General features: G+C 37.6%; 1 protein-coding gene across 2 annotated transcripts in view; it reads left to right on the top strand.

Annotated features, from left to right (window-relative positions):
* The window catches only part of Hells (helicase, lymphoid specific), a 49,296-nt gene extending 37,896 nt beyond the window's left edge, over nucleotides 1–11,400 (top strand). The window contains exon 22 of one of the 2 annotated variants that reach the window (XM_071611078.1): nucleotides 11,005–11,400. In XM_071611078.1, coding sequence (XP_071467179.1) covers nucleotides 11,005–11,069 — 65 coding nt within the window. In that variant the 3' untranslated portion in view covers nucleotides 11,070–11,400. Of the gene's footprint in view, nucleotides 1–105; nucleotides 5,589–11,004 lie in introns of those variants that run through there. The other variant, XM_027939904.2, reaches the window with a different exon arrangement.
* Nucleotides 11,401–14,399: the final 2,999 nt, after the last annotated feature.

Here is a 14,399-nt window from a genome sequence, read left to right as displayed (position 1 = left end):
GCACTTCTTACAAAATTGTATTGGAAATTTATGATTTTTTTTCAGGTTCCTATCCTTTCCCCCCTCCCCCCAAAAAAAGTATTTGTTCCAATATTTTTCTTTTAGATCAAATGAAGGCCTCAGGACCGATTAAAGAGAAGACAGGGATATTCAAGATACTAGAAAATTCTGAAGATTCCAGTCCTGAATGTTTGTTTTAAATTGAAGCTAAAGAATGACTTTTAAAAGTTCTTGTTTACAGTTAGTAATTTACTTATTGGTTTGGAAATTCAAATTGTCTACTATTCTGTTTTTATTATATCATTTTACATAATGTAACTAGCACCATTGCATACTTAATAGATTATAATTTTCTGAGCCTTTCTAAGAAGGAAAAGGATATTAAGTTTAAATTTTCAGTTAATATTTGAGACTGGGTAGTACTCGTGAGCATGGTCTGATTGTACTTAACCATTTCCAGATTTATACAGTCTTCCTGTGGAAGTTTAGTAAACATCTCTTTCCCCCCTTTCTTTTAGCAATATGGTTCATAGGTTTTGGGTACTTCAGTTATGGAGTAGGCTTTGGTGGGGGTGAGATTTGGATTATGCTTTCTATTCTTGAAGTAACACATTGTTTGATTTTAGAATCTATAAGATAGTTTGTCAATAAATGTTCGTTATAAGATGATCTCATTAAATTATTTTGTCAGGAAAGTAATAGTCCAGGTGAAATAATAACAAAAGACAACGTGTATTGGGATTCAACATTTTTGTGCTTATTCAGTTTTATTCACTAGTACTACAAGAATATATGATATAAAGGTTTTAACTCAAAATTGAGTTAACCCAGAAAATGTTGTGGAAGAAACTGTAGTAGGGTCTTGTCATAAGACAAGAAATTGGAAATAGTATATTATATAGAACAAGAAAAATGCTGAGAACTTATAGGAGGGAGGGTAAATTGAACTAGAGAGACGGAAGCAAGATTCTGGAATCTAACCCAAAATCCATAAGAGGAGAATAAAGGCCAAAAAGGGAAGAATTTAGGCCTTGCATGAAAGGATAATCACAACATGAAGAAGAGAAATTTTGAATATATGCTGGGAGAGAGGAGGTGCTCCTTGACCCACAGGTTTTTCTATACTGGTTGTTAAGGTTTCAGGGAAAATTACTTTTGTTATATATATATTCACAAGCAGATCAGATAAGAATGCTTTCAAGATCCTGGAACTTAGGCTCAGGAGAAAAAGCTGTCTTAAAAGAACGTTTGAGCAAGAGTTTTCTTTTATTAATAAATGGAAATATTTGCCAGTCAGAGAAGCAGGCTATCTAGTCTTGCTTGAAATTCATCATCTATGACTTCAGTGAATTACTTATTTATTGTACTAAATTTTGACAACCTGTTCTAAATGACTATTTTATAGCTTCATCTCTGTCATATCTCTGATATTTCTTCCCTCTCACCAGAAAAGAACTTTTCAAGAAGTTATCACTACATCTGTTGTTCTTTGTATTTTTGTCTTTTAACTGTCAATATGTTGTCATAGCCAGAGCCAACTGAAAAGCCTTTTTTCTTTCCTTTTATAGCAAAATCACTTTAAAAATTTGTCTATATCATTGTTTTTCGTTTGTCTCTACCACTCCTGTCACCCCATTTTGTTTGGATTTTCATCCCCATCATGCTATAGGAATTGGTCTTGATGTTTTCAGCTACCTCTGCAAACTTATTTTATTTTATTGGTATTAGGAATTTAACCCGTGGGCACTTTACCACTGAGCACCATCCCCAACCCTTTTTATTTTATTTCAAAACAGTCTCACTAAGTTGCTGAGGCTGTCTTTGAACCTGCTATCCTCTTGCCTCTGCTTCCTAAGCCACTGGGATTACAGGCATGCACTATCAGTTCAAAACTCAAATTCTTACATATGTCTAGAGTTTCCATGGATAGCAGGGTTTGCTTTTCCCTATGTCTGTGGACCTGCTTGTTTCTCCATCTTTCTTTGATTCCCTTTAGCTCTAGTACTACAGTACAAGAGAGAAGTGGTACTAGAATGTCATACTACTTGGGACAAGACAGTTAATGTTGGGGGAGTTGAGATAGTTCAGGTCTGAACAAATAGGACATGTGCCTGCAATCCCAAGATGGTCATAAAATATATCACTGGTAAATCCAATGTACTTCACCATTACTTTTGTTCCTCATTCAGATACTTGCATGGTTTGTTTGTTGCTATCCAGCTCACATTTCACACCAAAATAAAATTTCCTATTCTTTGTCATGAATGATACTTTACCTGCCAGTCCAGGTGTGCCTTCATAATGACAAGATTGGGCATGTTTTTTGTCTTGGTACCTTTATGTAAGAGAATATGTTGAAGACAAAGCAGGAATAAATTAGTCAATCAATACACTGGATTTTAAAAATACTCCTATTTCCTGATAATAAAGATTAAAAACCTCCAATTGGATTAGTTTGTCAAGTGCTAAATGGAAAATTTTAAAGTAAAACTTTATAACCTCGATGTGTTATAGACAAAAGTCTAAAGGGCAAAGAATCTCTTCAAAGTTGTAAAAAGTGAAACAGTTTTTGTTTGTTTTAGCAGTAAACTAGACATTAAAGTCTACAGTTGGGTTGAAGGAAAGAAATTACAAATTATTTTCTATCCAACTATAGTATTTAAATGCAAGGGTAGTAAAGACAATTTCAGATGTACAAGACCTCAAGATTTGTTGGACACTAGGAGGTAAAGTGATGGGCCCAACCCTATGAAGTGTGGTAGAAACAGCCTACCATATGTTTTAGGTGGACACAATATCTTTATTTTTTACTTTTATGTGGTGGTGAGGATTGAACCCTGTGCCTCATGCATGCCAGGTGAGCGCTTCCACTTGATCCACATCCCCACCCCCAAAATATACTGTTCTTAAATAGCAGTACTTTGGGCAAAGCAGAGTTATAGCTGAGGACCAGTGGGAACTGGATAAATTTCAAGCAGGTAGCTGATGTCAGTGAAGAGTTAGCCTATGCTTTTAGAATTAGGGCTGCTGTTGTCAAGAACTAGCTTTTGAACCATTTCCTTTACACAAAGGTACCTGTGACCACCTTGCTTGCAGCATGCGTCCTTTTCCGAATAGTTCGAAGTGCTTTTCTGGCTGTCAAAGGTGCTTTATAATTATTTTTGTAAACATTTCATAATACAGAATAGTGGTTAAGTCCTGACTTTGGCAATTCTGTAAAATGAGAATGTGGGGTTGAAGTGAGATCATTAACAAAAAGACATTAAATTTGATAATAAAGTTTGCCTGAATTCAGGACAGGGGTAAATGATACAAGTTAATGCAATGTCTGCCATTCAATGTTCAACAGATTAAAAGTATCACTACTTCTATGTATGTTATTAAGAATAATTTGATAAGTAAACTACCAAAGAAATAGTACTCAAGCAGAAAAGCAACATTTCAAACCATAAAAACATTTTAGTATTACTGTCCAAACGCCAGATGTTCTTCATTCCTTGAGCAAAGATGTGAGTTATTTTTCTGAAAGGAAAAGGATCCTCTTGCCCTAGTCACCATTTCTTTTGTAAATACTGCAATTGTGAAGCATCTTCTTGGCTTGTAGGACCCCAAAAAGGTTTGGCTTGAACATATCAACTGAGCAGAGTAATTGTAGTAGGATGAGTTAGATTTTGACATTCACCTGGAACTTTTGAGGGAGGAAAGACTCAATCACCTTTTATGACAAGTAGTAGGGAAATAATCAGATTTGGTATTCAGAAACCTGAGTTTCAGTTATTGCTCTATTCAGTGTTACCAGTCTAAGTCATTTTCCTTATATTTATAATGAAGCTGATAATGAGCTTCATTTCAGTTTTTTTTTTTGTTTTGTTTTTTCCATGTCAAATAAGAGGATGTGCAAATGCACTCAATTTTTTCTGCATTGCTTCAGTGGAGTGATGAGACCCTGCTTTATTTAAGCAAGTGTCTGACCTAAGAAGGAAGTGTTTAAATATCAATGAAGGCTTTAGTAGAAGAGTCAAACCTGTGTTTTGGGGTCATTTAAAAAGGGGGAAAAAAGAAATTTAATTGCACATGACAACACAATTTACTGTTTTTTGTAGATCTCACATCTGTCTTTAACTGATCTTTCATGTTTGTAGACACAAGATCTTACAAATCAGAAGTATAAATCCCAAGAAGCAATTTTGTGATTTCTTATGGAAATAGCTCAGTGGCAGAGTGTTGCCTGCTTAGCTGGCCAGGTATGGTGGTGCATGTCTGTAAGCCCAGAGGCTAGGAAGGCTGAGGGAGGGTTCCAGTTTTGAAGCCAGCCTCAGCAATTTAGCAAGGCTGTAAATAACCTAGTGGGACCTCATCTAAAAGTAAGATTAAAAAGACTGGGGATATGATTCAGTAGTTAAGCACACTTGGGTTTGATCCCTGGTGCCAAAATAATACACCTAGCTTGCAGGAGACCTGTATACTAACCACTCACCCACCCTTAAAAGTAGAAAGTGATTAAAAGAGTGAGCTTTAGAATTGGTTCTCGCATCAAAGACATTCTGTTAACGTGTGACCTTTGGGAAATCAGTCAATCTTTGAGCTGTAGTTCCCTTGTCTACAAAATGGGGAAACAGAATTACAATAATATCAGATATACAATACAATAGGTTTTAAATTGACTTAAGCATAGGCAGGGAAAGGAAGTTAATCTCTCTAGGTCAGTATAGAGCAGCTCATCAATGCCTCTGGAGTACATGAGATCAAAGCTACCATATCTTTTTTATTCCCTTTTAGTGCATAGAAGAATTTCTCTAGTCTAATTTTACTAAATTTTGCTATGGGGCTTTTCATAGTGGCTATATGAATTTATACTCCCACCAGCATTACTTGTTTCCTCACATCCTTGTCAGTACTATAATTTTTGCCATTCTGAGTTTTGTAAAGTGGCATCTTATTTATATTTTTCATTTCCTCCAATTGTTTTTCATCTTCTGTTTTTCTTTTGGTTAGTCTTCATGTATTTCTTCCTGTCATTAAACTTTCTAAGAATTGGCCTCTAGTTCTGTTAAGTCTTTCCTCTATACCATATTTGATTCCTGCTTTCACCTTAACTTTGTTATTTCCTTGTGTTCTATTAAGATAAGCAACACTTATCGTAAATGCTTATTTGTTTTCAGCGTTTATTATTTTCTGATAAAGTATTTAAAGATAACATAATTCTCTTTAATTACTTTTAGGCATATCCTGTAAATTTTGACTGGCAGTATTTTCATTACTACTAAGTGATTATATAACTTCTTTTCATGGTTTCTTCTTAAACCAAGGATTTATTTCTTAGATATTTAGTTGGCAGGTGTATGAATTTTACAGTTGCCTCTTATTTACTTTCTTTTTGCATTGCATTATGCTCAGAGAACATGATTGGCATAATGTTGGTTTTTTTTTTTTTTTTAAGACTATTTGCTGTTTTCTTTATGGCCTGATAAGTGGTCAATTTTGTGAATGTCTGCATTTGCACTTGAATGTATAGTTTCTTAGTATTGAGTGTAAATTTCTCTACAAATTGGTATGTTTTCCCCTTTAATAAATGTCTCTATATTTAATTTTTGACTGCTTCATTTATTTTTGAGAAGTATATACATATATTAAAATCTCCACTTTTACAGTTTTATATTTACTAATTTCTTTTTAGTTTGTAAGTTTGGGCTTTATATAATTTGGGGCTCATATATATTCCTTTATGGCCTCCAGAAAACTTTTCTTTTGTATTCTTTTGTCAGTTATCAATATTGTTATATTACTTTTATTTCACTTCATATTTGCCTAGCATATAGCATTCCATTCTTTAATGTATAATCTTTTTAAAATTTTTATGTGTATCTGTCATTGTAGCAAATATTTTGTTGCATCTTGTTTCTATAGTATAATCTAGGACTCAAGTCTTTTGATTGGTGAGATTAGTCAGAATAACTTCAGAGGTCAGCAGGCAAAAGATAGGATTTTTTTTTTTTTTTTTTTGTAAAATATGAAGGATGAATTAAAAGTACCAACATCCGTTTAATGGTCCCAGAAGTAAAGGAAAAGCAAAGATCACAAAATATTTTGAAGAATGAAATTACATTTCCAAGAATTAAAGAAGATAATCCATAGTGAATGTGCTCAGAGGATATAAAACATAAGGAAAAAACTCTAAGCCAAATATATGGTGAAATATTAAGAATAGGAAAGCTATCTGTAGTGCAAAGGAAACACTTGAGAGTGAAGAAATGGGAGTAAGGGCTGGGGATGTGGCTGAAGCGGTAGCGCGCTCTCCTGGTATGCGTGCGGCCCGGGTTCAATCCTAAGCACCACATACAAACAAAGATGCCGATAACTAAAAAATAAATATTAAAAATTCTCTCAAAAAAAAGGAAAAGGGAGTAAATCTTTGCCAGCTAATCTTCCAAGAAAAGATTCATTTCCAGATTATGTAAAAAACTTAACAACATAAAACGCATTCAATAAATGGGCAAATGAACCCAGCAGACACTTCCTCAAAAGAGGTAGTAAAAATCACCATCAGTTATATAAAAAAAATCACCATCTTTAAATGTAAGGGAAATACCAATCAAAACTGCAAGAATCCGTCTCAATCCAGTCACAATAGCGGTTATCCAGGATATAAATAATAAATACTGGTGAGGTAACAGGAAAAAGGGAACCCTTTCGTACTGTGGATGGGTAGTAGAGTTATTATAGCAATAAATATGGAGGTTTCACAAAAGACTAAAAACAGGACTACCATATAATGAAACAGTACCATTCCTTGATATTTATGCAAAATAATTTTGTGTATTTTAGATGTAAGTGCATACCCATGTTTATCACAGCACAATTCATAATAGCCAAATTGTGGAATCAGCCTAAATGTCCATTAACAGATGAATGGATAAAAGAAATGCAGCACATACTATGGGTTATTATTCAATCATAAAGAAAAATGAAGTTATGTGATTTGCAGGATAATGGGTGAGATTATAATCATGTTAAATAAGCCATTCAGAGAAGTACCATACATGTTTTCTCTCATGTGGGAATTGAAGGGGGAAATTGTGTGTGTGTGTGTGTGTGTGAGAGAGAGAGAGAACCATAAGTAGAGGGAAGACCATTAGGATAAAGGAGAGGATCACAGGAAGAGTATGGGAAATAATTGATGAGTGTGATATGCATGTACTAATATGCTACAATCAAATGCCATTTTATCATTAATATCACCAATATCAAAGCTAAAGAGAGTGGATCACTTAAGAGGAATAATAATCATATTTACTTTGGACTTAAAACCTGCATATAAAAGGACAAGGAAAACAGCTTTAACCTTGACTGGTTGAAGGATAGAGTGCAAATATATTCTCATGCACGTAAGATCTCAGAGTGTTTACCAAGTTGAAATCATTCTTTGTAAAAGTCCTCATGAGGGTTGGGGTTGTGGCTTAGTGATAGAGTGCTCACCTTGCATATGTGGAGCCCTGGGTTTGATCCTCAGCATCACATTAAAAAAAGATATGGTGTACATCTACAACTAAAAAAAAAAAAAATTTAAAAAGTCCTTATGAAAAGAAAGCTAGGAGACTGAAAGAGAAGAAAGTGTGTGAGGCACTGGATCACAGCACCGCATATGAATGAATAAAATAAAGGTCCATCAACAACTAAAAAAAAAATAAAAACTAAATTCTGAACTGTTAGAAGTGTATAGGTTCATATGTATGTGTAAACCAAAGGGATGTAAAAATGTCCTTTTAGAGTAAAGATGATAAATCTGAGAAAAATGAAAACCACTTTAAGAACAAAAACTATGCAACTCAGTCTATTAAAAAATGTGTAGGGATGGGATTGTGGCTGGAATAGCAGTTTTAAGATGTGAAATAATATTTTTACATCAAGGGAAATACTGAATATAACAAATACTGTATAACCATTTTAAACATATGTAACAACTGACAGCTTTCCATTGCTGTGACAAAGTGCCTGAGAAAAACAAAGGAGTATTTATTTTGACCCATGAATTCAAAGATTTTCAATCCATGGTTGCTTGGCACCATGGCTGTCTTGGCAGAATATCTTGGTGGGGAGTTCAAGGTGGGAAATAACTGCTTACCTTATGGCCACTAGGAAGCAGAGAGGGAGAGGAAGGGACTGGGTCCTTTTAAGGGCACGCTCCCAACAATCCATATTCTAGGCCCTAATTCCACCTCCCAGTAGCATCATTAGTTGGGATCCCAGCCATCGGTGCATGAGCTTTTGGGGGACATTTAAGATCCAAACTGTAACAAGTACATACATGAACAATTACCATGGAGATTTAAACGTTCTGTCAGAAACTGATCAAATAGCCTCACCTCCCCCCCAAAAGGCCTATATCTAAAATCTGAATACCACAATAAGCTTAAACCATTAAATATGAATACACTTAATAGAATGCATTTTCTTTGCAAGAAGATACAGTGCATTTAAAAAAATAGGTCACATAATAAAAAGAAAGCCTCAGCAAATTATAAAAGATCAGCAAACACTGTTTTCTGACCATAATGGAATAAAATTTGAAGCTAATAATGAGATAACAACAACAAAACCCCCGAATACTTTAAAATTTTTTTATTCTTTTTAGTTATATGTGACAGTAGAGTGTATTTTGACATATCATACATACATGGAGTATAAGTTACCATTCTTGTGGTTGTTCATGATGTGGAGTTACACTAGTAGTGTATTCATATACGAACATAGGAAAGTTATGTCTGATTTATTTTACTGTCTTTCCTATTCCCGTCCCTTCATTCTCCTTTGTCTAATCCAGTGAACTTGTATTCCATCCCCCACCAGTTTATTGTGAGTTAGCATCTATCAAAGAGAACATTTTTGGTTTTTGGTTTTTGGGGATTGGCTAATTTCACTTAGCATGACAATTTCCCTTTCCATCCATTACCAGCAAATGCCATAATTTCATTCTTCTTTATAGCAGGGTAATATTCTATTATGTTCATATACCACATTTTCTAAAACCACTCGTGTTGAAGGGCACCTAGGTTGGTTCCATAGTTTAGCTATTGTGGATTAAGCTGATATAAACATTGATGTAAGCCCCATATATTTTTACAATTCTTTTAAAAAATATTTTTTAGATGTAGATGAACACAATGTCTTTATTTTTAATGCGGTGCTGAGGATTGAACCCAGGGCCTCATGCATGCATTTTTTTAAATGCACTGTATCTTCTTGCAAAGAAAATGCATTCTATTAAGTGTATTCATATTTAATGGTTTAAGCTTATTGTGGTATTCAGATTTTAGATATAGGCCTTTTGGGGGGGAGGTGAGGCTATTTGATCAGTTTCTGACAGAACGTTTAAATCTCCATGGTATTTGTTCATGTATGTACTTGTTACAGTTTGAATCTTTTAAAAAATATTTTTTAGATGTAGATGAACACAATGTCTTTATTTTTAATGCGGTGCTGAGGATTGAACCCAGGGCCTCATGCATGCAAGGAAAGCCCTCTACCACAGAATTACAACTCCAGCCCCCCAAATATTTTTGTTAGATCAATTTTAAAGTTACAAACAAATACCATTATGTCAAAATGTTTTTTAAAACCTTAATTTGGGGCTGGGGTTGTGGCTCTGAGGCAGAACGCTTGCCTAGCATGTGTGAGACACTTGGTTCGATCCTCAGCACCACGATCCTCAGCATCACATAAAAATAAAATAACGATATTGTGTCCACGTATAATTAAAAAATAAATATTAATAAAACCTTTAATTTGGAGGGGAATTTATGGTTTGGATACTTACATAAAATGGATGGCTAAGAATTTGGAAATATAGAAGAATTTGGAAAATATAAAAGAACAAATGCAAAAAAATTGAAAGTTAATTTAATTTTATTTTTTAAAATTTTTTTAAAGAGAGGAGAGAGAGAGAATTTTTTAATATTTATTTTTTAGTTTTCGGCGGACACACATCTTTGTTTGTATGTGGTGCTGAGGATCGAACCCGGGCCACACGCATGCAAGGCGAGCGCGCCACTGCTTGAGCCACATCCCCAGCCCGAAAGTTAATTTTAAAATTAAGTTTTAAGAGTGGCTTGCTATGCCTAAATTATTTGTCAGTGTGGTTTATGATGAATACTCCCTTGCTTTCTAAAGAGTCCAGGATGATGATATGTGCTGGAAGAGGGGTCTACATGACCCATGTTCAATTTAAACCCTAGGCTTAGTCTCTAATGAAGTCTCCTGTGGACAACAGTTACTTGTATTGCCAAAATTCATTGTTGAAATTAACTTTTTTTTTTCCTTTGGTATGGGGCTAGAACTCGGGGGTGCTGTATCACTGAGCTTACCCCCAGTCCTTTAAAAAAAAAAGAATTTTTGAGAAAGGGTCTTGCTAAGTTGCTCAGGGGTTCACCAAATCACTGACCTTAAACTTGCAGTCCTCCTGCCTTAACCTAGTGATTCAGATTGTAGGACTGAGAGAAAGACATGGGATAATTAGTAAAAAGGTGCCCAGGTTCCCCTCATGTGCATAAAATTTCCCCATTACCATTCTGATGCTTAAAATGTGCTGTGTTCTCTTTAAGCTGCCAGAGGGAGGCATTTTAAAATCAACCCTTCCATGAGTCCCTCTGATAGAAAGTGCTATATGCCTTACGACCAGTAGATATCCCTCACCCTCAGGAGATTCCTTTAGTCTACGGGGCAAAAAGGTGAACAAGAAGAGTGGGCGATTTTCTTTTGTTGTGGGTTTTATAGTGGCAGGGAGGAAAGCAGTAATGCCCTTAAATCTGAATCCTCCCAGGGTCTCTGGCACAGGGCAAACTGGGACCCAAGCACTTTGCCAAGGGGGACCAGAAATGACCTTGGCAAAGTGAGATGAGAGATGGGTTTTCTGGACCATAAAGAAGACCAAGCTGAGGAAGATGTCCCTAGTAAGAACAGTTTTTCTGGCGCGGGTGCCTGAGTCCTGTTTTTTCTCTTCTCACTCAGATGGGAGCTTCTTTCTCCAGTATGCTCTGTACACCATTTACCTGCATATTGAAAAACTGGGATAAGTTTGACCCACAGACGCTTAAGAAAAAGTGCCTTATTTTCTTCTGCTGCCAGGCCTGGCCTCAATACAAACTCCCTGATGGAGAATCCTGGCCACCAGAGGGAAGTATCAATTTTAGTACAATTTTACAGCTTGATAAATTTTGCAAAAGGGAAGGGAAATGGTGTGAGATGCCATATGTCCAGGTTTTCTTTGCCTGAAGGGAAAACCCCAAATTATGCCAACAATGTAAAGTAGACTTAGCTATGATGTCTACCATGAAGAGAGAAAATCTTAAGGAATCACCTACTGAGGAGAAAGAATCAGGAGGACCCACAAAATCTCCATTCCTTGTTGATGTGGGCTGCAGCAGCAGCCCTCTTGTCCCCATACCCTGGCCTCTCTATATCTGCCCCAATAAACAGGTTAAATATATTACCCCTCCAGGAGATGCCGGGAGGAGAATTTGGACCAATTAAAACACTTCCTGTTATAGTTAATGGTTTTTCCTTCTGATGTTAATAGTCCTCTTTCCTTGTATATGGCCCCCTGTACATGTGTGGTAGCTAAGGCATACCAGCTGTCAGTGTACACATTGATCTCTTGTCCTTTCCAAATCTAAGGGCTTGTGTTAAGGCTATTCAGCTTCTTTGGGCTGAAGTCCCGTGTCCTAGGGCCCGAGCCCAGATTACCTTGAGTTAATACTCCCTTTGCAACACTTTTTTTTTTTTTCATCAATATAGACGTGAAAGGGTTTTGTTAGATCTGGGAGGGCTAAAGCAGGGGCCCAAGTGAGTGCCTCCTTGAGGTGCTGTAAAGCTTCCTCCTCTGTATCTGTCCATTGATCCTTTCCCTTGCTCCCTTTGTCAGTTCATAATGGGGCTGGGCAATTTCAGCAAATGCAGGGATCCAAAGGTGGCAATACCCTGTTGCCCCTAGAAACTCACATACTTGCTTTTTGGTGGTTGGAGCGGGGATTTGTATAACCCCTTGGATTCGTTTTCCTGACAACCATCATTGTCCCTCATAAAGTTTATATCCCAGATAAGTACCTCCTTTGAACATAATTTTTTTTTTTTTTAAGCAGACACTCAGTACCCCAATGAATTGGAGGATATCTAGCAAGTCTCTGGTAGCCTCTTTACAAGCTTGAGGGGTTTTTGCTGCCAGAAGGAGGTCATCTACATGCTGGAGCAAGATGATTTCACTGTGACTCACCTTGAAGCTTTGTAGATCTTGACTTAAGGCTTCATCGAACAGAGTCGGGGAATTTTTGAATCCTTGCAGCAGCCTGGTCCAGGTTAGTGGTCCTGAATATCCCACCTCTGGGTCAGACCATTCAAATGTGAAGATGGGTTGGCTTACTTTTCCCAAGGGAAGGCTGAAGAATGCATCTTTGAGATACATTACTGTGTACACCTGGTATTTGGGGGACAGAAGGCCTAGCAGGATATAAGGATTAGGAATGTTATGCTCGAATTCGGGACCCCCAAAGACCACCAGAGACCCAAGATCGATGCAAGCAGCAAAGAGGTGTTTATTGCGAGCTAGCTTGGTCCTCCGCACGCACACACAGCAACTGGTGACGCTGAGAGCCCCCAGCCCAGGGTTTGCAGCATTTTTATACATTTTTTGGAGAGGGCAGGGACTTCACATACATTATAGCATCCCTTAGCAAATCATCACATACCGCGGGAAAATCAAATAACAACTCTAAAACATGATTAGCACATTCACTGGCGGGAACAAGTTAGGTAGGGGTGATTGGTCAGTACAAAAGGGGTATTCCTTTGAACTGATTGGTTTGAGCCAAGAGAGGTGTACGTGCTGAACTACATGGTTTCCCAACTTGTTATCAACCACCATAAACCACTGGGAGGGTCATCTGGCATCCCAGGTATTTCCCTGTCTCATGCTGATTGGAGGCTGCTAGGGGGCTGCTATGGATCCCCACCTAGCCTGACTGAGTCAGGGACACCTGGCGCAGCAGATCTCTCTTGTTATTTGTAGATAAACAATTTAGCAGGGTGGGAATGTGCTTAGGAGTGCTCTGTAGGTTTTTCCAAGGACTAAGGTCATGTCCCTTCCTTGGACAGGCTTTGCTCTGAGGTAGAGGCTGGTTTTTCAGGAACACTGGGATGTATGGTCTCTACTCGTTTATTGACCTCTCTTAAGTCCATCGGTAGTTGTTAGTCCCACGCTTTTGGACTGGTAAGAGGGGAATGTTCCAGGAGGACTTATCAGGGACCAAGATCCCTTCTGTCTGGAGTCCATTAATATGTGTGGTGATCCCCAGCCGAGCTTGGTGGCTGATGGGGTATTGCTTGACTCAGACCAGGGTAGCAGTGTTGGCTAACTGGACAATGATAGGTGGCCGGTGAGCTGCCAGTCCAGGAGGGTTTTCTTCCGCCCATACCTTGGGAAACTCTTGGAGGGTTAAATTCTGCCCATACCTTGGAAAACTCTTGGAGGAAGTCTGACATTATTGTTTCTGGAATGATATTTCCTAAATCATCAGTGTCCTTTAAGGTCTCAGAGGCCAGGGAGTAGTTGATATGCTTCCCCAAGAGGACAGGTGACTATGATTTTGGTGGGAAGACAGAGCATTAATTCCACAGAATCAGAGGAGAATGAAATTGTTGCCTGTAAGTTATGTAGGAGGTCTCTTTCTAATAGAGGGTAGGGGCAGTCTGGCATTACAAGGCAGGAATGGGTAATAATCCCTTTTCTCAAATCCGTGATCCTAGCCTGGCTTCAGGAAAATGTTGAATTTTTCCAGTTGCCCCTTGAATAGGAATTTTTGACTTGGAAACTGGGTCCTCTGAAAGTTGGAGTACTGAATAAGTGGCCCCTGTATCCACGAAAAACTTTATTGGCTTGTCCCCAATTGTAAGAGTAACCAAGGACTCCTGGAGACTTATTTGGAAAGAGCCCAGGCCCCGTCAGTTCTCATTTCCCAAATGGAGGACCACTTTTGGTGGTTTCTTATCTGGCTGGAACTTGGGGCTTTTGTTTTTATAGGGGCATTTGTTTTTCCAATGTCCTTTTTTACAGAAAGCACATTGGTCCTGATTTAATTTTTGACCACTGGGGTTATGCTGCCCTCTTGTGCGAGGTGGAGGATTTCCTGTGGCCGCCAGTAACACTCTTGTGAATTTCCAGGTTAGTTCTTCTTCCAGAGGGTATCGGTTATTATAGACCTGTTGGGCAATTTCCACCAGCTCAGACAACACCTTTCCCTCAAATCCCTCTAGCTTTTGTAACTTCTTTTTGATATCTGGGGTCCACTGGGTGACAAAGGCTGTGTTAATGGCTCTCCGATTTTCGGGAGCTTCAGGGAAATTGGCATATA

The sequence above is a fragment of the Marmota flaviventris genome, chromosome 4 (assembly GCF_047511675.1).
Source record: "Marmota flaviventris isolate mMarFla1 chromosome 4, mMarFla1.hap1, whole genome shotgun sequence".
In the NCBI taxonomy this organism is placed as follows: Eukaryota; Metazoa; Chordata; class Mammalia; order Rodentia; family Sciuridae; genus Marmota; species Marmota flaviventris.
This window is presented reverse-complemented; position numbering and strand designations above follow the sequence as displayed.